This window comes from Narcine bancroftii, chromosome 6, assembly GCF_036971445.1.
Source record: "Narcine bancroftii isolate sNarBan1 chromosome 6, sNarBan1.hap1, whole genome shotgun sequence".
In the NCBI taxonomy this organism is placed as follows: Eukaryota; Metazoa; Chordata; class Chondrichthyes; order Torpediniformes; family Narcinidae; genus Narcine; species Narcine bancroftii.
The window spans coordinates 233,785,758-233,808,452 of NC_091474.1; the positions used below are offsets into that span (position 1 = coordinate 233,785,758).

Below are 22,695 nucleotides of genomic sequence, written 5' to 3' on the forward strand. Positions count from 1 at the left end.
ACAAATGTAAATATGTGTGTGTGTTAAAACCCAAATCATTACAATTTAAGCTTGATTCTGAAGAGAAGATTTAAAAGTTCAGTCTCAGAAAGCCTTTTGTGTTGAAACTCAGTCTTTACTGCCTTTCAAAAGCAATTAGGGAGTAAATGTGAGGCATCAGATTTCTTTAAATTGTTGGTCAAAAGCAATAATGAAGTATTTTGAAACATCAAGTCATCAGACCTCTTTAAAACTCAACCTTCTTGCAGAGCTGTGCTCAGAGCAATGTTCCTTTATATGAATGATTTTCTCTCTCTTGCATGGAGATTTTATAATCTGTGTTCCACATGAAGAATCTGTCCTCTTTCCAAAGAGACAGCAAAGTGGCTATTTTCTTCCACAATGATTTTACAAACCCAGACAAGGATTAAATGAAGTGCCCAACTAGAAAAGGTCACGGTTGAACTATCCTCTTTATCTTAAAGAGACGGTCAGAAGTGGTCTCCTTCATTCAAAAGTGACCAGGAGTAACATGTAACAGTCTGGTTACTGTATCTTCCATCCTGTCTTCCACCGGATGTCAACTTCCTTCTGCCCAAAATGTCTCTGGTTCCAGTAATATCTTTCTCTGCAAATTCTCATCACATGACATGTGACATCATTCCTCTTTCTGCTTCATTTCTCCAAAAGCATGAATCATGCCAAATGGCCTTTTGAAATACTTCCAAAATTAATCCACATCTATATGCTAAAAGCATCTCTGTCCACTTGGAAGTGAATATGGCTCTGGATAGTCTGTTAATCATTAAATTAAAAGTCCTGCTTGTTTGAACAACTGATAGCAGAATGTTGTGTATACACACAAATACTTTTAAGCCAACAGCCATTGCTCTTGAGTTTCAATTAAGAAACCACTTCAGCTTTATGGCTCTGTTTTTCCAGATGCATGGACTCCAAAAATGACCTCTCTCTCTGAGTGCAACTGTGTTTCTCTGTGTGATCCTGAATCAAGCCCACACTCACTTTACTAAGAAAGATATATTTTACAACTAAACTTTAAAGATTAATATTAACACAAATTCATTACAATTAGTGGAAAATATTTGAGCGTAGAAGATTTAGAAAGCAAGTTGCATCTGTTTTTGCTCTCTCTCTCTCTCGCTCAATATCCTTATCTGACGTGAATCTCACATTCACAAACAACACTTGAAAACACGTCACTAGTGAGTAACTTTGAAAATGTATCTTTTTCCTCCGGACAGTAATATTTTTCATTTAGAAAAAAAATTATGAATATGATAGGCAGAGTAGTGTAATATTTATCAACATAGTTTTTCAGTTTTTAAACAAAAATTGAAAACTCTTTTTTATAAAATCATTTCTAATCCCGAAAACACCCGCTACAATATTTCAATGTTTCTTTGAATAACCACAAGGGTAATAGTTATAAAGCCTCACTCACAACATTAGTTCAGTTAAGTAATATTCAAGACATGCAAAACTCTATGAACAACAGAACCTGAACACTTCTGCATTACCACAGCCCAGGAACTCATCTGCCTGCTTGACACTAACATCACAGTTTTGAGTGAAACATAATGACATGGACAGTTCATAGGACATGATGGGAAGTATAGTTGCTTCTGAAAGGACAAAATGAAAGAGGAATGCCATCTTAATGGGGTGAGTTTTGCTGTCAAGAATACCATTTGTCTAGAATCCCAATGATCCCATGAAAATAGCACCTCCCTCATTGTAAAACAAAGAATCTCATACCTCAGGACAAGGTTATGAAGAGTTCTTACTTCAACCTTGAGAAAACTCATAAAAAAATAAAAACTGTTCCTCCTGGGTGACTTTAATGCCAGGGTTGAAAAGGAACATATCTCTCCTTGCCAATCATTCTCACTGAACGTATAAAAAATTCAAATGGAGTCCTGAAGGCATACTCTCTAACTCTAACAAAATCCTGGACATTCTCAATATCTCTAAGACATACTTGCTTACTTTAACTGAGTCCTTCTCTTGGCAAAATTCTTGGAACCTGACTGTCTTGACTAATCCTAAATTGTTAAATTCAAGATTCAATTTATTATGATTGTAATAAAACAATGTCATATTATATGAAATTGCTTTTGCCTTATGTAAGGCAGACCAACTCGCCTTTGGCAGAAATTACCTGAAGCGCCTCTTACAGAGTAAGAGAAGCAAAAGAGAATCTCCCCAGAATCACTAAATGTTTGTAGATTCACCTTCAGTGCTTCCACAGCTTCTTCAGACACACAGAGTCCAGTCCAAACAATTGGATGGTGTAACCTCTCCAAAACTTTCACACCCTTCCTGTAATGAGGTGACCAGAACTAAATGCAGTATTTCAATTGTAATCTAACCAGTTTTATAGAGCTGCAATGTTACCTCATGGCTCTTGAGCTCAATCCCCTGACTAATGAAGACTAGCATACAATAAGGCTTCTTACATACCCTATCAACCTAAGTGGCTAACCTAACCTATACTTGGATTAATCTTGTTTGTGAAAGAAAATTATTTTCTTTGCAAACTTTTCAAAATCAGAATCAGGATTTATTTTCATGAACTAGTCATGAAATTTAGTGTTTGTGGCAGCATCATAGAGAAAATATACATATTATAACCATCTTTTGACATTAATATAAAAAATAAAATAAAAAAAATAATAGTTCACAAAATGTAAGGCAGTGTCTTTGGTTCATTGATTATTCAGGAATCTGATGGCAGCGGGGAAGAAGCTGACCTTGTGCCGCTGAGTGCTCATCTTTAGGCTCCTGTACCCCAATGGTAGTAGACTGAAGAGGGCATGGCCTGGGTGGTGGGGGTCTTTGAGGATAGAGGCTGTTTTTTTAAGACACCGCCTCATGTAGATGTCCTTGATGGAGTGAAGGTTAACAACCTCTGGAGAGTTGGTGCCTCCATACCAGGCAGTGATGCATCCCACCAGAATGCTCTCCACGGTACACCTATAGGAGTTTACGAGAGACTTCAGTGACATACCAAATCTCCTCAGGGACCTCACAAAGTATAGCTGCTGGTGAACCTCCTTTGTGATTGTATCAACGTGGAGGCTCCAGGATAGATCCTTGGAGATGTTGACACCCAGGAATTTGAAGTTCTTGACCCTCTCCACTACTGACCCTTTTATAAGGATTGGGTCACATTCCCCTGACTTCCTCCTGAAGTCCATAATCATCTCCTTGGTTTTGCTGATGTTAGTGCAAGGTTGTTGATGTTACAGCATTCAACGAGCTGATCTATCTCCCTCCTGGACGCTTCCTCATTGCTGTTTGTGATTTTGCGACAACTGTGATGTCATCGGCAAACTTGTAGATAGCATTAGAATTATGCCTGGCCACACAGTCGTGGGTGTATAATGAGCAGACAAGTGGGTTAAGCTTGCATCCTTGAGGTACACCTGTGTTGATGATCGGTGAGGAGAAGACTCTATTTCCAATTTGTACTGTCTGTGGCCTTCTGATGAGAAAGTCAAGGATCCAGTTGCAGAGGGGGGTACAGAGGCCTAGAGCTTGTAGTTTCTTTTTTTAATATTTTATTTTGATTTTATCAACAAAACTATCACCACAGATAAATAATTAATTGTGAATTAATCACTGATATATGTCCCAAATATAGCCCCTATTCCCCCCACCACCTCCAAATAAAACCCTAAATAAATGAAGAAAAGGGAAGAAAGAAAAAAGGACAGAAAAAAGAGAGAAGGAGCTGTCAAGATGTTGAATCCAAAACAACAAAGGGGGGGGGGGTGGGGCAATTACTTTTGTCTAGATCTCAATAAAAAGATGAAAAACGAAGGGAAGAAAAATAAAAAAAGAATGAATATCTTCTTTATTAAGTATTCAACCCTACACTTTGTAGATAATGTTCCCATACCTGCAAAAACGTGTTGTACTTATTCCGTAAATTGAAAGTAATTTTCTCCAGGGGAACACAACTATGCATTTCAGTTTTCCAACGGGCTATTTCCAAAATAGAATCAGACTTCCAGGTCATTGCAATAGATTTCCTGGCCACTGCCAATGCAATTTTAATAAACTCTAATTGGTACTTAGACAGCCTCAATTTAGGTCTTTTGTCCACAATATTTCCTAAGAGAAACAATTCTCGACTCGCAGGCAATTGTTTCCTAATAATTTGATTTAGTAAAACTCTTACATTTTCCCAAAAGGGTTCCAATTTGGAACATGACAAGGTAGAATGTAAGAAAGTACGTGTTTCTTCCCAGAATCTAAAACATATATCAGAAATATTAGTTTAATTTATGAAATTTTTGCGGAGTAAGATATAGAAATTATATTGTACCAGCCTATATTTTATATTAATTACGTTGGTCATACAATCATGACATAAATGCGACCAGGTCTTATCATCAATACTAATATTCAAGTCTGATTCCCATCTTTGTTTTGATCTATATAACTCCCATTTAGGAGTACTGATTGAAGTTAAGAATACATAACTGATGTGAATTTCTTTGTGTTCCCCTTTCGAATTAGAATCTCCATTTCACTGCACTCTGGTAACATCATAGATGGTCCTAATTCTTCTCTGAGAAAAGCTCTTAATTGAAAGTAACAGAAGATTGTATTATTATAAATATTATATTTATTTTTTAATTGTTCAAATGACATTAATTGCCCTTGTACATAACAATCTTCCACATATCTAATCCCTTTATGGAACCAGGCATGTAGAATTCAATTGTCAATAGTTAAAGGAATTAATCTGTTCTGAAACAAGGGAATTTTTGGGGTAATTTATTTCCTTGTGCCAATTATTCATTTTATACCAAATATTAATGATATGTTTTATTGTTGGTGCTTCTTTTCCAGCAAAAATAAAGTTAACAGCCCATTTATATACAAATTCTTCTGCTATTCTTTCCCCGACTTTGTGCAGTTCAATTTCTACCCACGAATGCTTGCCTCTTCCATCAAAAGGCACTTTCAGGTGGCCAATTGCCCTGCATGTAAAGCCACATGTTTCGGCAACATGCGGCTGTTTTGAGGCCACCTGAATGTGCAGGAGGAGCTCTTGAGGCGAGCTACGTAACCCTCCTCTGAGAGGGATAATCAGCTCAGCTCAGCGGCTCCCCCAGCCACCTGAATGCAGCTGGTTGAAAGCAGATGTTAAAGGGTCAGGCTGCTGATCACAGCTGACACTGGGTAGGAGCTGGAGTGTGCTCAGAGCCGCATCCTGTGCAGCTGTGTCCTTCAGGTGGCCAGGGTTGCGCTTTAAACGCTGCCAATCTTAGCGTAGAATGCACCTGAAAAAGCCTAAAGAGGGAAGTGACAAACTTAATCTGGGCCACCCATTAATAGTATTTAAAGTTGAGAAGTTGTAATATTCCCATGTCGTATTTCCAAGTTAATTTTTCCATGGAGACTCTAGCCAACTTACCTTTCCTAATTTTGAAAAACATTCTGTGGTAGTGGGGTCAGGAGAGTCTGGAAGAGGTACTATAGATGAGGAAATATGTTCATTTTAATATAATTAATGTTATCGGGTGAGTGACACATTTATTTAAATCCTCTTCAACTTTCTTAAGGGAGGGGAGATCATTCAACTTGTATAAATTTCTTATATAAATTATTTGCTTTAATCCCCAGATATGTGATCCTATTTGCCGGTCATCTGAATTGTGTATTCCTTTTTCAATCTGTATAATCTCCATTTGTTAAAGCTATTATCTCACTTTTATTCCAATTTATCTTATATCCAGAAACCTTCCCATAATCTTTCAGTTGCAGATGCAGTCTTTGTCGGGAAGCTACAGGTTCTGTCAGATACATTGGCTGCAAAAAGACTGATTTTATGCTCATCTTGGTCCACTCCGAACCCCATAATATTTGGTCCTGTTGAATGGCTTCAGCCAAAGGTTCTATGGCCAGAACAAAGAGGGTTGGTGATAGTGGACATCCTTGTCTACTAGACTTAGATAGTGGAAATGTCGAAGACATTTGACCATTGGTCACAACCCTAGCCTTTGACTCATTGTGAAGAGCTTGAATTCAATTTATAACATTTTGACCTAGTCCAAATTTCTCCAGTACTTTAAAAGTGTCCCATTCAAAGGCCATTATTTGCATCCAAAGCAACTGCCACAACTATGTTTATCTCTTTTCTGGGTCCAAATAGATTAAACTGAGGAGTCTTGTTACGTTTTCTGCTGATTGTCTTTTCTTCACAAATCCTGTTTGGTCCTTATTTATCAATTTAGGCAAAAATTTAGTCAATCTATTTGATAAAATCTTAGCTATTATTTTATAATCAGAATTTAACAAAGAGATTGGTCTATATAATGATGGTTTCAATAGGTCCCTATCTTTCTTAGGAATCACAGTTATTACTGTGGTCGAGAAGGATTCCGGCAAAGTATGGGGTCCCACCGCTTGATTCAATATTTCCATGAAGAGCGGCATTAACAAGTCTTTAAATTCTTTGCAAAATTCTGGTGGAAAGCCATCTTTGGCAGGGGATCTATTAACATGTAATAAACCCTCTGGGATCAGTTGAAGACTACCATACTGCAATCCACTGAAGAGGTACTGGGCTTCTCCTCCAGGAAAAACAAGGACTGGTTCGACGAAAACAGCCAGGAAATCCAGGAGCTGCTGGCAAAGAAGCGAGCTGCCCACCAGGCTCACCTTACAAAGCCGTCCTGTCCAGAGAAGAAACAAGCCTTCCGTCGCGCATGCAGCCATCTTCAGCGCAAACTCCGGGCAATCCAAAAGGAGTGGTGGACTAGCCTCGCCAAACGAACCCAGCTCAGCGCGGACATTGGCGACTTCAGGGGTTTCTACGAGGCTCTAAAGGCTGTGCACGGCCCCTCACCCCAAGTCCAAAGCCCGCTGCGCGGCTCAGACGGCAAAGTCCTCCTCAGCGACAAGATCTCCATCCTCAACCGATGGTCAGAACACTTCCAATCACTTTTCAGTGCCAACCGCTCAGTCCAAGATTCCGCCCTGCTCCAGCTCCCTCAACAGCCCCTAAGGCTAGAGCTGGATGAGGTCCTCACCCTGGATGAGACATATAAGACAATCGAACAACTGAAAAGTGGCAAAGCAGCAGGCATGGATGGAATCCCCCCAGAGGTCTGGAAGGCTGGGGGCAAAACTCTGCATGCCAAACTGCATAAGTGTTTCAAGCTTTGTTGGGACCAAGGAAAACTGCCTCAGGATCTTCGTGATGCCACCATCATCACCCTGTACAAAAACAAAGGCGAGAAATCAGACTGCTCAAACTACAGGGGAATCACGTTGCTCTCCATTGCAGGCAAAATCTTCGCTAGGATTCTACTAAATAGAATAATACCTAGTGTCGCCGAGAATATTCTCCCAGAATCACAGTGCGGCTTTCGCGCAAACAGAGGAACCACTGACATGGTCTTTGCCCTCAGACAGCTCCAAGAAAAGTGCAGAGAACAAAACAAAGGACTCTACATCACCTTTGTTGACCTCACCAAAGCCTTCGACACCGTGAGCAGGAAAGGGCTTTGGCAAATACTAGAGCGCATCGGATGCCCCCCAAAGTTCCTCAACATGATTATCCAACTGCACGAAAACCAACAAGGTCGGGTCAGATACAGCAATGAGCTCTCTGAACCCTTCTCCATTAACAATGGCGTGAAGCAAGGCTGTGTTCTCGCACCAACCCTCTTTTCAATCTTCTTCAGCATGATGCTGAACCAAGCCATGAAAGACCCCAACAATGAAGACGCTGTTTACATCCGGTACCGCACGGATGGCAGTCTCTTCAATCTGAGGCGCCTGCAAGCTCACACCAAGACACAAGAGAAACTTGTCCGTGAACTACTCTTTGCAGACGATGCCGCTTTAGTTTCCCATTCAGAGCCAGCTCTTCAGCGCTTGACGTCCTGTTTTGCGGAAACTGCCAAAATGTTTGGCCTGGAAGTCAGCCTGAAGAAAACTTAGGTCTTCCATCAGCCAGCTCCCCACCATGACTACCAGCCCCCCCCACATCTCCATCGGGCACAAAAAACTCAAAACGGTCAACCAGTTTACCTATCTCGGCTGCACCATTTCATCAGATGCAAGGATCGACAATGAGATAGACAACAGACTCGCCAAGGCAAATAGCGCCTTTGGAAGACTACACAAAAGAGTCTGGAAAAACAACCAACTGAAAAACCTCACAAAGATAAGCGTATACAGAGCCGTTGTCATACCCACACTCCTGTTCGGCTCCGAATCATGGGTCCTCTACCGGCACCACCTACGGCTCCTAGAACGCTTCCACCAGCGTTGTCTCCGCTCCATCCTCAACATCCATTGGAGCGCTTTCATCCCTAACGTCGAAGTACTCGAGATGGCAGAGGTCGACAGCATCGAGTCCACGCTGCTGAAGATCCAGCTGCGCTGGATGGGTCACGTCTCCAAAATGGAGGACCATCGCCTTCCCAAGATCGTGTTATATGGCGAGCTCTCCACTGGCCACCGTGACAGAGGTGCACCAAAGAAAAGGTACAAGGACTGCCTAAAGAAATCTCTTGGTGCCTGCCACATTGACCACCGCCAGTGGGCTGATATCGCCTCAAACCGTGCATCTTGGCGCCTTACAGTTCGGCGGGCAGCAACCTCCTTTGAAGAAGACCGCAGAGCCCACCTCACTGACAAAAGGCAAAGGAGGAAAAACCCAACACCCAACCCCAACCAACCAATTTTCCCCTGCAGCCGCTGCAACCGTGTCTGCTTGTCCCGCATCGGACTTGTCAGCCACAAACGAGCCTGCAGCTGACGTGGACTTTTACCCCCTCCATAAATCTTCGTCCGCGAAGCCAAGCCAAAGAATAAATTCAATGCCTTCTCTTTTTCTAATTGTGTAAAGGGTGCATTTAATTCATTTTGCTCAGTCAAATCTAAATTTAGCAAAGCTGATCATGACAAATAGTCATCTAATTTATTAACATTCCATGTGATTTTGATTTATTGAATTTAACATAAAATGATTTAAAAGCCTCATTAATTTCTAATGGTTTATAGGAGATCCTATTGATTCTGTTTCAATCGCATTGATTGTATGGGAACCTGTTCTGTTTTCAATTAACTTTATGAGCTCTTTCCCCCAGCTCGTAATAACTCTATTTAGTTCTCATTATTACTTTTTCTATCTTATATGTTTGTAAGGTATTATAGTCGAGCTTTTTACTAATAAGTTCCCTTTGCTTTTGTTCTGAGCTCCTTCTCCAAATAGTGTATGTCTTTTTCTAATTTATCTACCTCTCTTGTGTATTTTTAGTTTTCGAGATATAGCTATTTATTTGACCCCTTAAATAAGCTTTTAAGGAGTCCCATATAATAAATTTATTGCAACATAATGACAGTTGGCTTCACAGAAAATCACAAAATTCTGATCTTCTCAACAACATTGAATTAAAACGGAGTTTGTAGCTTCTTGATCGGCACTGAAGGAATAATGGTATTGGAGTCTGAGCTGTTGATTATGAAGAGCAGCCATGTATGAATTGCTGTTTTCGAGATGATCCAGAGCTGAGTGGAGAGCCAGCAATATTGCATCTGCCGTGGAGCAATTATGACAATAGGCAAATTCAGCGTCCTGCCCAATTTTTTATGAGATATTACATAAATGATCTAACATCATTTTGGGATAGGACTTTTTGTCAATTTTTGCTGAGCACTGTCACTAGTGTGGACCCAGAAGTACAGGGAGCAGAGACACAGTGCTGCTCCATAGAGTCCTATAACTGGTCTTAAATCCAAGGGCTCTGTTAAGGCTTTAAACGGCCTACTAAAGGTGTTTTTTAAAAAGAATCCTGCAATCATCGGGTCTGTGTCCAAGATAACAGGCCTGTGGCAGGCAGTGTACCACAAGTGGTTGCAGACTCTGGGGTAGCAGGGCACCAGAAACGGGGAGAACAATCCCCATTGAGAAAGAACAGCATAGATTACTTTACAAAACGGTGACCATGGCAGCGGACCAGTGAGTAGCTCAGCTGCTAAAGGACCCACACAGGCTGTGGGCTGCTGGTGGCTTGAAGGTGAAGTACTCACACAGGCTGTGGGCTGCTCAAGAATGGCTCATAGGAATGAAATATCGGAACTGGGATTCAAGAGGGTGCTGTGGGCAAGAAAGGGCTTTCAAAGGGCCTTGAGCACAGATGGCTTCCTGATCTTATGAGAGGTTTAGATAAGGAGAATGGGTTACTGATGTTTTGACCTGGAGACTGTGTGACTGTAGAGGCTGCAGGAACACTGGAGAGGGATCCATGGACACTCAGTGTCTTTGAAGGAACTCCCTTTTGCTTCTCTTATTCCTATTGTTAGGGGTGCCAGGCAATGTTCATGGTAACTCTTTGTTTACCTTATTACAGACAAAAGTTGAAGTACATCATGTACAGTATATTATATTTTTAATGTATTATTTAATGAGGAACTTTGAACCTTTAACTGTTACTGTAGAGAAATCTGACTAGTGTGCCCGTAGTGTTCAGCATTTTTTGTTGATAGGAACTAATTAGCCACTAATGTAAGGAGCTCTCAGATTAGAAATTTCATTATGCCTTAAAGAAAACGAGGAAGAAAGGGTAACCGTCAAATGAAAGGGTGCCTGTCTGTTTTTGCTTATATGTGAGCCCAGGCCTAAAAGTTAGGTCGCCCTTTACTTCCCATGGATGCTGTGTGACCTGCTGCGTTTCTCCAGCACGCTTATGTATTGCATTCTATCTAGACAGGCTCTTCCCCGTTTCATGGCATTAAAATGCTGATAACACTGGATTGCTTTTTAAAAAAAAATTATTTTAAATTTTACAAGGAATAGAATATAAGAAAACATGCATGTAAAAATATCCCTTATTCCCCTTAGCTCCCACCCCCTATCCCTCCCCCCAGCCCTTACTATCCCTCCCTCCCCCTGCAGCTTAACATACAGAAAGAAGGTAGGGGGGAGGGAGGGATAGTAAAGGGTGGGGGGGGGGGGATACAAATATGTAGCAATGAGTTGAATTACAATGTAAATAAAAATAATAATTACTTAACATTTAGCTTCAAACATTTCAAATATGAAGTCCACATATTTTCAAAAAAAGAATAATTATTCCTCAAATTATATGTAATTTTCTCTAAATACAAACATGATTGAATTTCATTCTGCCACCTCTGTATACCATCATTTTCCCAAGTTACCGCTATACATTTCCTAGCTACTGCCAAAGTTAAATGAATAAACTCAACCTGAAATTTATCTAAACTTGTTGTTAATGGATTCATATATTCTAATAAGCATAGCCATGGATCCATAAGCAAATCTACTTGAAATAAATCTCGCAAAAATTTAATAACCTTTTCCCATTCCCACACAGCATGTATAAAAGTACCTACCTGATCTCCACATCTAAAACACAAATCAGAATCCCTAAAACCATACCTCTTTAACTTTTCCAGAGTTAAATATAACTGATGTAAAAAGTTCTAATTAACTAAACTATAACGTACGTTAACTAATTTTGTAACACTATGTAGACATAAATCAGGCCATATTTCATCAGGAATAACCATAGCTAACTCCTGTTCCCATTTATCTCTTACTCTCAACAATCCAGTCTTCATTTTTGATTGTAAGAACAAATGTATCTCTGAATCAAACCCTTTCTTTCCCTTATCCAAAGCAGCATTTCAAACTTCGATTGCCTTGGTAATATCAAGTCTCAACCAAACTTATTAACTAAAAAATCCTGTATTTGATAATAAGCAAGTAACGTGTTTCGTGATATTCCAAACTTCTCCCTAAGTCTATCAAATGAAAGAAATCAACCTGTCTCAAAACAATCTTCAATTAATACCAAACCTTTTAAGTGCCACTCCTTCAAATAAGGATTATGCATTGAAAAAGGAATCAATTGGTTTTGATATAGTGGAGTTTTAATTGAACATGTTTCTTTCAAACCTATAGACTGATTCCTTTTGTTCCATAATTTAAATAAATGAATTAAGACCGGTACTTTACATGTTTGCAAAAGCGATAAATTTCACTTATAAATAAAATGATGTAATGAATTTTCATGTATCTGATCCATCTCCACATATGCCAACATTGGTGTTGGTCAATATCAAACAAACTGCTAATAAACTTCAATTGTGCTGCCTGATAATAATTTTGAAAAAGTGGTAATTGAAGACCTCCCAAGTCATATGACCACGTCAACTTTTGCATCGATAATTTACCTTTCCATAAAAAAAAGACATACCGCCTTATTCAATTTTTTGAAAAATTTCCCCGGTACCAAACATGGAATTGATTGAAACAAATACTGAATATGTGGATAGATATTCATTTTAACACAGTTTATTTGGCCAATTAACATCAATGGTAAATCTTTCCATCAATTCAAATCAAATTTAATCCTATTTAACACTGGATTGCTTTAAGACTAAGCATACAGTAAACACCAAAAAATTGCTAATGTACCGAATAGTTCTGTCATATCTTTTACTTAAAATATTCTCAATCGACACAACTGCTATTGACACAACTGCCTAATTTACCTTGAACAGAAAGCCATCCTTGATTTTGGACTGTATGCTTCCATATCCCGAAAGATGACCACAAATAATTGCAAGCCTGAAAATATTAGAAATCCCAATCATTCTACTGAACGGCTCAGTTCTTTTGACAAATATTTTGACAGGAATAAATTGAATGGAAAATAGGAAAATATAATCAAAAATACATAAATCAATACAAATACGAAACAATATTTTAATGGTCAGAGTGCACAGAAAAATTAAAATAGCTAGCTTACTTGAACACATCAATATAATAAATATTTCTGAAATAAAGCCATAATTATTTAAGGCAAAAGAACACTATTTATCTTTCAATCAATCATTTACTTCTACAATTTCAGATATCCAGCCACTTGTAGACTTTAACTTTGTTTTACTTTCTTCATAGATGCTCTCCGAGGTGTAAATATTTAAGGAAGGAGTGAAACATGAAAGTCTGCAAGATGCAGTGATTATAGTAAAAATACAGTGCAGGAGAAACTCAGCAGATCACACAGCATACTTCATGTAGCAATGATAAAAATATAAAACCAATGGTTCAGGCTTGAGCCCTTCATCAAGGTATGTGAAATGTAGGCAGATGCCTGAATAAAATGGTGGGGGGGGGGGGTGAAGGGCAGGTGGAAGAGGTGAGAGGTAATAGGTGTATAAAGGAGAGAGGGCACCACAGGGGGAGGGGAGATAGATTTCTGGATGGAGAGGGAAGGTGGTCGAGATCTGAGGAAAGAAGACAGAGGGATAGGGAAGAGAGGGAGAAATTTAAATTTAAGGCATTTACTTTCAAACTGCTCATGGGTTCTATGATTCAAAGTGGCATAATATTCAGAACCCAGCAAGCTACTAGCTTTGGTCATCTTAAAGGAAAGGCATTGTGGCTACGAATAATTGTTAAGGAAATTATTGACTTTTTGAGACATAATTGGAAGCTTCAATTCTAGCACTAAACAGAAAATAAGAAGTCCTCCACAATCCGGATGAGGGGGAGGCAGAGAGGAGACTACTGATTTCCAGCTATGCCAAGGACATCTCCAAGGACATGAATTGCAAAAGTCAAAAAAGTGGGAAATTCAATATGATGAAAATCACCATATAATTATACACTTAAATATTTTGTCATTGAAACAAGAGCAAGATATCCCATGGTAGACTCATTCAAAAAATCAAGAGCCATGAAACCTTGGCTTGACTGCAGAAAGCAGAGGACGGTTGGCATAGTAGTTATCAATTGGGACTGGACCGGGGTTCCAATCCCGCGATATCTGTAAGGAATTTGTACATTCTCCCCATGTATACGTGGGATTTCTCTGGGGGCTCCAGTTTCCTCCCACTATTCAAAATGTATCGGGGGTGTAGGTTAATGGGGTGTAAATTAACCGGCAAGGACTCGTGGGCCAAAGCAGCCTGTTACTGCGCTATATGTCTAAATTAAAGAAGAATTTAAGTGTTGCAATTGCATTGGACGCAGATAAAGCTTTTGATAGACTAGAATGGGACTTTTTATTTAAGGTTCTAGGTAAGTTTGGTTTTGGACTTAATTTTGTAAATTGGATTAGATCTCTTTATAAAAATCTTAAAGCTAAAGAAATAACTAATGGACAGATATCATAATCCTTTAATTTGACTAGATCAAGTAGGCAGGGATATCCTTTATCTCCAGCTTTGTTTGCTTTGGCTATAGAACTTCTTCCACAAATAATTTGTAAGGATCAGCAATTGAAAGGTTTCATGGTAACTCAAACCAAGCATAAGATTAGTTTATTTGCAGATGATGAACCACAACTATCATTACCTAGACTTTATAAACAATTGATAGATTATGAAAGAGTTTCAGGTTATAAAATAAATTGATGAGATAAAAGTGAGGTAATTGAATTAGTACAGGGTGATTATTCACAATATCAAAAATATATTCAATTTAAATGGACTGATACTGGGATTAAATATTTAGGAATACATACAGATAATAATTCAAAAAATTTATATAAATTAAATTATTCCATTATTTAAGAAAATAAATGAAGACTTGAAAAAATGTTTAATTGGAAGAGTTAATTGTATTAAAATGAATATTTCCCCAAAAATTCACTATTTATTTCAGACTTTACCAATTTCTGTACCTCAATTTTTTTTTTCAGGATTTAATAAACAAATTAGGAAATTTTCTGGAAAGGTAAGATGGCAAGAGTATCAGTAGAAAATTTAACATGGGAATATGAATTAGGCAGATCAGAAATTCCTAATTTTAAGAATTATTATAAAGCAGCAAAATTAAGGTTTCTTGTTTCCTTATTTGGGAATATTAAACCATCATGGGTGCAAATTGAGTTAAACAAGATTGGAGAAACTATACCAGAGGAATTTATTTATAAATGGGAACCAAGGTTAATGGTTACTGACAGAGATGCTCCATTATTGAAACATTTGATTAATGTTTGGAATAAGGTTAAGTTAGAAAATGGTGGAAGCCTTTTGTCATTAAAAACACCATTAATTAATCCTCATAATTTTTCCAAAAGATAATTCTTTTTTTAAATATGTGGCATAGTAAAGGAATTTCTAAAATAGGGGATTGTTATGGAAAATGGTAGATTGATCTCATTTGATCAGTTAAAAATTAAGTAGTATGATATCCCACGTAATACACTTTTCTTCTGTTATTTTCAATTAAGAATTTTAGAGAAATTAAGACCAGATATGGCATTAAAATATCCAAAAGATTTAGAACAGTTGATTGTTGAGGGAATGGTCAAAACGTTTATTTCAATAGCATATATGATGTTACAAGAAAAAGCATCTAAATTATTGAAGTCAAGAGAAAGATGGGAACAAGATTTTAATATATCAATAAATCAACAAATTTGGCAAAATTTATGTAAAGAGAATATGTCTAATAGAATTAATGTAAGATATAGATTACTTCATCATAATTTTTTACATCAGTAATATATTACGCCTCAGAAATTGAATAGATGGGAATTCAATTAATCGGATCAATGTTTTAGATGTGGTGAAGACATTGGAACTTTTATTCATTTCACATGGTCTTGTTCAAAAATTAAACCTTTTTGGATTTATATTAGTAAGATTTACAACAGGTTACAGGTGTTGTTTTCCCATTGAACCCTGAGTTTTTATTGATGAGAAATTTGAAAATATAACTCTTAAACTACGATTATCAGATTTTCAGCTGAAATTTGTTCAATTAGCTTTGGTGATAACAAGGAAATGTACTGTTGTTACTTGGAAATAAGATGTTTCATTAACACTAGGAAGATGGCAAACAGAGATTCAAAGTTGTATTCCATTAGAAAAAATTACACATAATTTGAGAGGTAAATATTCTGTATTTTACAGATTTGGAGCTTGTATGCTCGAACATTGGGTTTGAAATTATAGTCCTTTGAATCCTTAAAAATAAATAATGTTCTCTTGTGAAATGTTTTTGGGATCTTTGAGCATTTTCTGAAGCAATCCAATTAAGTATATAATTAGATATTTTAGTAAGTTAGAATTTTTTTAATGGGCATAGAAGGGGTTGGGGGTTGGGAGGGAGGGCTTAGATTTATTTTTTGTTTTTTATTTTTCTTTATATAAATCAACATGTATTTAATTAAGTTTTATAATAATATGATTATGGTCTTTGTTGTTTGTTATATATGCATTGATATTAAATAAATTATTTTTTAAGAAGAACTCTGCCTGGAGGTTAGTGATTAGAGGAGTTCCATAGGGATCTGTTCTGGGACCCCTGCTCTTTGTGATTTTTACAAATGACCTGGTTGAACAGATAGAGGGATTAGTTAGTACGTTTGCAGATGAAACAAAGGTTAAAGATGTTGTGGATAGTGTAGAAGGTTACTAAAGGATATAGATTTGGGTGGAGAAGTGGAAGATGGAGTTCAATCCAATTCAGTATGAAGTGATATATTTTGGAAAGTTGAACTTGAAGGTGGAGCATATAGTTAATGGCACGATTCTTAACAGTGTGGAAGAACAGAGGGACCTTGGGGTTAAAATCCATAGATCTCCCAAGGCTGCTGTGCAGATTGATAGGGTACTTAAGAAAGCTTATGGTATGCTGGCCTTCATTAGTCAGGGAATAGAGTTCAAGAGCTGTATGGCAATGTTGCAATTCTATAAAACTCTGGTTAGATCACATTTTGAATATTGCATTAAATTCACAACATCTTTAACCTTTGTTTCATCTGCAAACGTACTAACTAATCCCTCTATCTGTTCAACCAGGTCATTTGTAAAAATCACAAAGAGCAGGGGTCCCAGAACAGATCCCTATGAAACTCCTCTAATCACTAACCTCCAGGCAGAGTACTTCTTAAAAAATAATTTATTTAATATCAATGCATATATAACAAACAACAAAGACCATAATCATATTATTATAAAACTTAATTAAATACATGTTGATTGATATAAAGAAATTACAGGAAGGGTGTGGAAGCTTTGGAGAGAGTTCTGAGGAACATCCAGGATGTTGTCTGGATTGGAGAATGTGTCTTTTGAGGCAAGGTGACCAGAACTAGGGCATTTCTTATTCGAGTGAAGAAAGATGAGAGGTGACTTAATAGAGGTCAACAAAATTATGAGAGGCATAAATAGGATGGACAGAAAGCATCTTTTTCTTGGGATGAGAGGACATCTGTACAGGGTGAGGGGAGGAAAGTTTAGGGGGATGTCAGCCAGAAAGAGTAGTAGGCATTTGGAATGTATTGCAAGGGTGGTGGTGGAGGGTGGTACAATAAAGACATTTAAAAGATTATTAGACTGGCACATGGATACTAGAAAAATAGAGGGTATGGGTGCGAGGTAAGGAAGGTTTAATTTGTTGAGTAGTTTTCTATCTGCCAGCACAACATTGTGGGCCGAAGGCCTGAACTGTCCTATAAAGTTCTATGTTCAATTTTTCTTTCTTTGGCTTGGCTTCGCGGATGAAGATTTATGGAGGGGGTAAATGTCCATGTCAGCTGCAGGCTCGATTGTGGCTGACAAGTCCGATGCGGGACAGGCAGACACGGTTGCAGCGGTTGCAGGGGAAAATTGGTTGGTTGGGGTTGGGTCTTGGGTTTTTCCTCCTTTGTCTTTTGTCAGTGAGGTGGGCTCTGCGGTCTTCTTCAAAGGAGATTGGTGCCTGCCAAACTGTGAGGCGCCAAGATGCACGGTTTGAGGCGATATCAGCCCACTGGCGGTGGTCAATGTGGCAGGCACCAAGAGATTTCTTTAGGCAGTCCTTGTACCTCTTCTTTGGTGCACCTCTGTCACGGTGGCCAGTGGAGAGCTCGCCATATAACACGATCTTGGGAAGGCGGTGGTCCTCCATTCTGGAGACGTGACCCACCCAGCGCAGCTGGATCTTTAGCAGCATGGACTCGATGCTGTCGGCCTCTGCCATCTCGAGTACTTCGATGTTAGGGATGAAGGCGCTCCAATGAATGTTGAGGATGGAGCGGAGACAACGCTGGTGGAAGCGTTCTAGGAGCCGTAGGTGATGCCGGTAGAGGACCCATGATTCGGAGCCGAACAGGAGTGTGGGTATGACAACGGCTCTGTATACACTTCTTTGCGAGGTTTTTCAGTTGGTTGTTTTTCCAGACTCTTTTGTGTAGTCTTCCAAAGGCGCTATTTGCCTTGGCGAGTCTGTTGTCTATCTCGTTGTCGATCCTTGCATCTGATAAAATGGTGCAGCCAAGATAGGTAAACTGGTTGACCGTTTTGAGTTTTGTGTGCCCGATGGAGATGTGGGGGGGCTGGTAGTCATGGTGGGGAGCTGGCTGATGGAGGACCTCAGTTTTCTTCAGGCTGACTTGCAGGCCAAACATTTTGGCAGTTTCCGCAAAACAGGACGTCAAGCGCTTAAGAGCTGGCTCTGAATGGGAAACTAAAGCGGCATCGTCTGCAAAGAGTAGTTCACGGACAAGTTTCTCTTGTGTCTTGGTGTGAGCTTGCAGGCGCCTCAGATTGAAGAGACTGCCATCCGTGCGGTACCGGATGTAAACAGCGTCTTCATTGTTGAGGTCTTTCATGGCTTGGTTCAGCATCATGCTGAAGAAGATTGAAAAGAGGGTTGGTGCGAGAACACAGCCTTGCTTCACGCCATTGTTAATGGAGAAGGGTTCAGAGAGCTCATTGCTGTATCTGACCCAACCTTGTTGGTTTTCGTGCAGTTGGATAACCATGTTGAGGAACTTTGGGGGGCATCCGATGCGCTCTAGTATTTGCCAAAGCCCTTTGCTGCTCACGGTGCCGAAGGCTTTTTCAAAGACCTGAAATATTAATGGTCTCCCTTTCCATAGATGCCATCTATCTGACAGAATATTCCAAGCATTTTGTTTTTTATTGCATGATGCAATGATACAATATATTTGCTATATTTCCCTCACTCCTCTTATAAGTCATCATCTACATCTGTGGTTTGCAAACTGCCCACATAAATTCATATTCCCCTGAAGCAATCCCTATCCCATAAGTGTTCCGTGATTGATAAGGGATTGCTTCAGGTGGTATGTGGGTGGGAAGGGAAGGTTGCGAACCACTGCTCTAGACCCAAATGTCACTGAAATATTCTGCTTGAGGAAAATTGTCATTGGCCCATTTCCTTTGGAGTTCTAAAACCACACACATAATGAGTTAATTAGGTATGATTAAAATACTGACATACCACCTTAAGCAATCCTTTACTAATCAGAGAACTTATAGCATAGGGATTACATAAAGTGGAATGTGGGTTTAGGGGGCAGTTTGAAAACCACTGATCTACACGATTCACAGTATAAAATGGTGCAAGTGGAAGCTGCTCATTTACAAAATGGCCTCTTAGAAGAAGTCATTCAAGAAATATGGATAGAGCTGAGGAATAGAAAAGGTATGACCACACTGATTGGATTTTATTATAGACTGCCCAATATTCAACAAAAATTGGAGAAGCAAATTTGTAGAGGTAGCAGACAGCTGCAGGATACACAAGGTTGTGATAGTAGGAGATATTAACTTTCACAATGTTGAATGGGACTCCCATACTGTAAAAGGGTTGTATGGCTTAGAGTTTGTCAAATGTGCTCATGAAAGTTTTCTAAAGGAGCCTTACACAGATGTGTTTTGATTGAGTATAAAAAAGACGGTTAAAATCTTAAAATTAAGATTTTTTTCACCAAAAAAATGGACAAAATAAGTAGTAAGAAATCAAGGCAGTTGAGAATAAAAATTGAGTACGTTTCTACTCAGCCAAGAACATCGAGCGATACCCTGAAAGGGAGCGGGGTAAGAGTGGCCTTGGGACATACGGACCCTGGTAGAGCTGGGGAGTCAGGACAAAAACTAAATATTATCCTGGAGAAAATTGAAAACTTGAGCAACTGATTTGGAGGCATTGAAATTGTAATGAAAGACATGACTGAAAGGATGACTGAAATCAAAGAAATTGTTGAAGACTTAATAGAAAGAATGAACCAAGCAGAAATAGACTTGGTAAAAACACGAGATAAGTTAAAAGCTTTGGAAAAAGATGCGAAAAAATGGGAGTCAGACAGACAAGGTTTGCTGGACAAGATCAACCACATGGAGCATTTTATCGAATTATTGGACTGAAAGAAGCAATCGAGGGAAGAGATCCGGTGAACTTCTTTGAAACATGGATCCCACGAGTTCTAGAAGACAAATTCAGAGAAAAACTACATATTGGAAAGGCTCACCAGACCCTTGGACTCAGGAGAGCTGGCGATCAGTGACTATGACTGGTCCTGGTAAGACTTTTGAGTTACCGGGAATGGGAGACAATCCTGGGAGCAGCATATGAATACTCTAAGCAAAATAATGGCCCACCTGAGATTGACCAAGAAAAATTGCTTTTTTTTCAAGATTTTTACCCTACTTTGATTAAGCAAAGGAAGTAGTTTGAAGATATAAAAGGCAATTGTGTTCCAAAAACTTGAAATATTCAATGATATACCCCGTGACTCTGAGGGTCAAAGTAGCAGAAGGGAATGGGGCAATTTTTTAAGACTAAGAACAAGGTGGAAGACTTCCTGCAAGGTTTATGAAAAGACTAAGATGCCAAAGACTGTGAAGAGTGTTTACAATGGGACTAAGTAAAAGTTGTATTTTTTTTAAACCATCTTGTATTTATTGTTGAAAAGTAAAGAATGAAAACTTGGGAAAAGTAGTGGCAGGGTGGAGACTCCAGTCTAAGGAGGAGAATGGCACCCAGAGAGGAGTATCTATAAAAGGTGGTGCTAAAGGAAGGGGTGTTTCTTCCTCGAAGGATTAGGTGGCCTTTCGCTGTTTCCTGTTTATACCACTCTCAGGGCAGCGATATTCTATATGTTTTTTAAAGGGGAAAGATCACTATTATTTAAACAATCAAAAAGGTTTTTATTGTTGAACAATATTTATTTAAAAATCTAATGGATAAAACGTTAAAATTTATTAGTCTTAATGTTAATGGGATAAACGGAAGAGTGAAAAGGAAGACGGTCTTGGCACACTTAAAAAAATTTAAAAGCAGATATAGTCTTTCTACAAGAAACACATCTTACCAAATCTGAACATGCTAAATTAGAAAGAGGATGGGTGGGACAAGTAATGTCGTCTTCATTTGGCTCAAAACCAAGAGGAGTGGTGATATTAATTAATAAAGATATACCAATAATAATAAAAGAGACATTAACTGACTAAGCCAGAAGATCTGTAATGGGACATGGTAAAATTTATGCAGAATCATGGACTTTTGTGAATATCTGTGCACCAAATTATGACGATGAAGCCTTTATGAAGGATATCTTTTTAAAACAGCAGTGGGAAGATAAAATATACTGGTCAGAGATTTCAATTTCTGTCTAGATCCAATACTGGATAATTCAGCCAGAACAGTTACAAGGGCAAAAGCTGCAAAAATGACACTATCATTTATGATTTAAATTTTTTGATATATAGAGGCAGCTTAATCCTGTAGAAAGAGACTATTCATTCTACTCAAGGGTACATGACACACAGGGATTGATTTGTTTTTAATGTCTGACCAGTTAAAAACGTAGAGTGGTAAAAACAGAATATTTGGCAAAATGTTTATCAGATCATTCACTATTAATTATAACTATTGGGTTAATGGAAAAACAAGAAAGTATGTATGGATGGCATCTCAATGTCACACTGTTGAAAAGGAAAGATTTATGTGAGTTTATTAAGAGACAGATAGAATTATTTTGTGAATCTAATCATTCTACTGATATTTTTTTTAAATATGGGATACGCTTCTTTGGCTTGGCTTCGCGGACGAAGATTTATGGAGGGGGTAAAAAGTCCACGTCAGCTGCAGGCTCGTTTGTGGCCGACAAGTCCGATGCGGGACAGGCAGACACAATTGCAGCGGTTGCAGGGGAAAATTGGTGGGTTGGGGTTGGGTGTTGGGTTTTTCCTCCTTTGCCTTTTGTCAGTGAGGTAGGCTCTGCGGTCTTCTTCAAAGGAGGTTGCTGCCCGCCAAACTGTGAAGCGCCAAGATGCACGGTTTGAGGCGATATCAGCCCACTGGCGGTGGTCAATGTGGCAGGCACCAAGAGATTTCTTTAGGCAGTCCTTGTACCTTTTCTTTGGTGCACCTCTGTCACGGTGGCCAGTGGAGAGCTCGCCATATAACACGATCTTGGGAAGGCGATGGTCCTCCATTCTGGAGACGTGACCCATCCAGTGCAGCTGGATCTTCAGCAGCGTGGACTCGATGCTGTCGACCTCTGCCATCTCGAGTACTTCGACGTTAGGGATGTAAGCGCTCCAATGGATGTTGAGGATGGAGCGGAGACAACGCTGGTGGAAGCGTTCTAGGAGCCGTAGGTGGTGCCGGTAGAGGACCCATGATTCGGAGCCGAACAGGAGTGTGGGTATGACAACGGCTCTGTATACGCCTATCTTTGTGAGGTTTTTCAGTTGGTTGTTTTTCCAGACTCTTTTGTGTAGTCTTCCAAAGGCGCTATTTGCCTTGGCGAGTCTGTTGTCTATCTCATTGTCGATCCTTGCATCTGATGAAATGGTGCAGCCGAGATAGGTAAACTGGTTGACCGTTTTGAGTTTTGTGTGCCCGATGGAGATGTGGGGGGGCTGGTAATCATGGTGGGGAGCTGG

The 22,695-nt window shown here is 39.1% G+C and overlaps 1 protein-coding gene across 2 annotated transcripts in view; it reads right to left on the reverse strand.

Annotated features, from left to right (window-relative positions):
* LOC138737139 (regulator of microtubule dynamics protein 2) overlaps positions 1-22,695 on the reverse strand; it is a 101,091-nt gene that overhangs the window by 23,728 nt on the left and 54,668 nt on the right. For both annotated transcript variants that reach the window (XR_011340780.1, XM_069887705.1), the window contains exon 5: positions 12,550-12,625. Coding sequence is in view for 1 of the 2 variants with exons in the window: in XM_069887705.1 (XP_069743806.1) it covers positions 12,550-12,625 (76 nt within the window). In the remaining variant the exon portion in view is untranslated. The remainder of the gene's footprint in view (positions 1-12,549; positions 12,626-22,695) is intronic.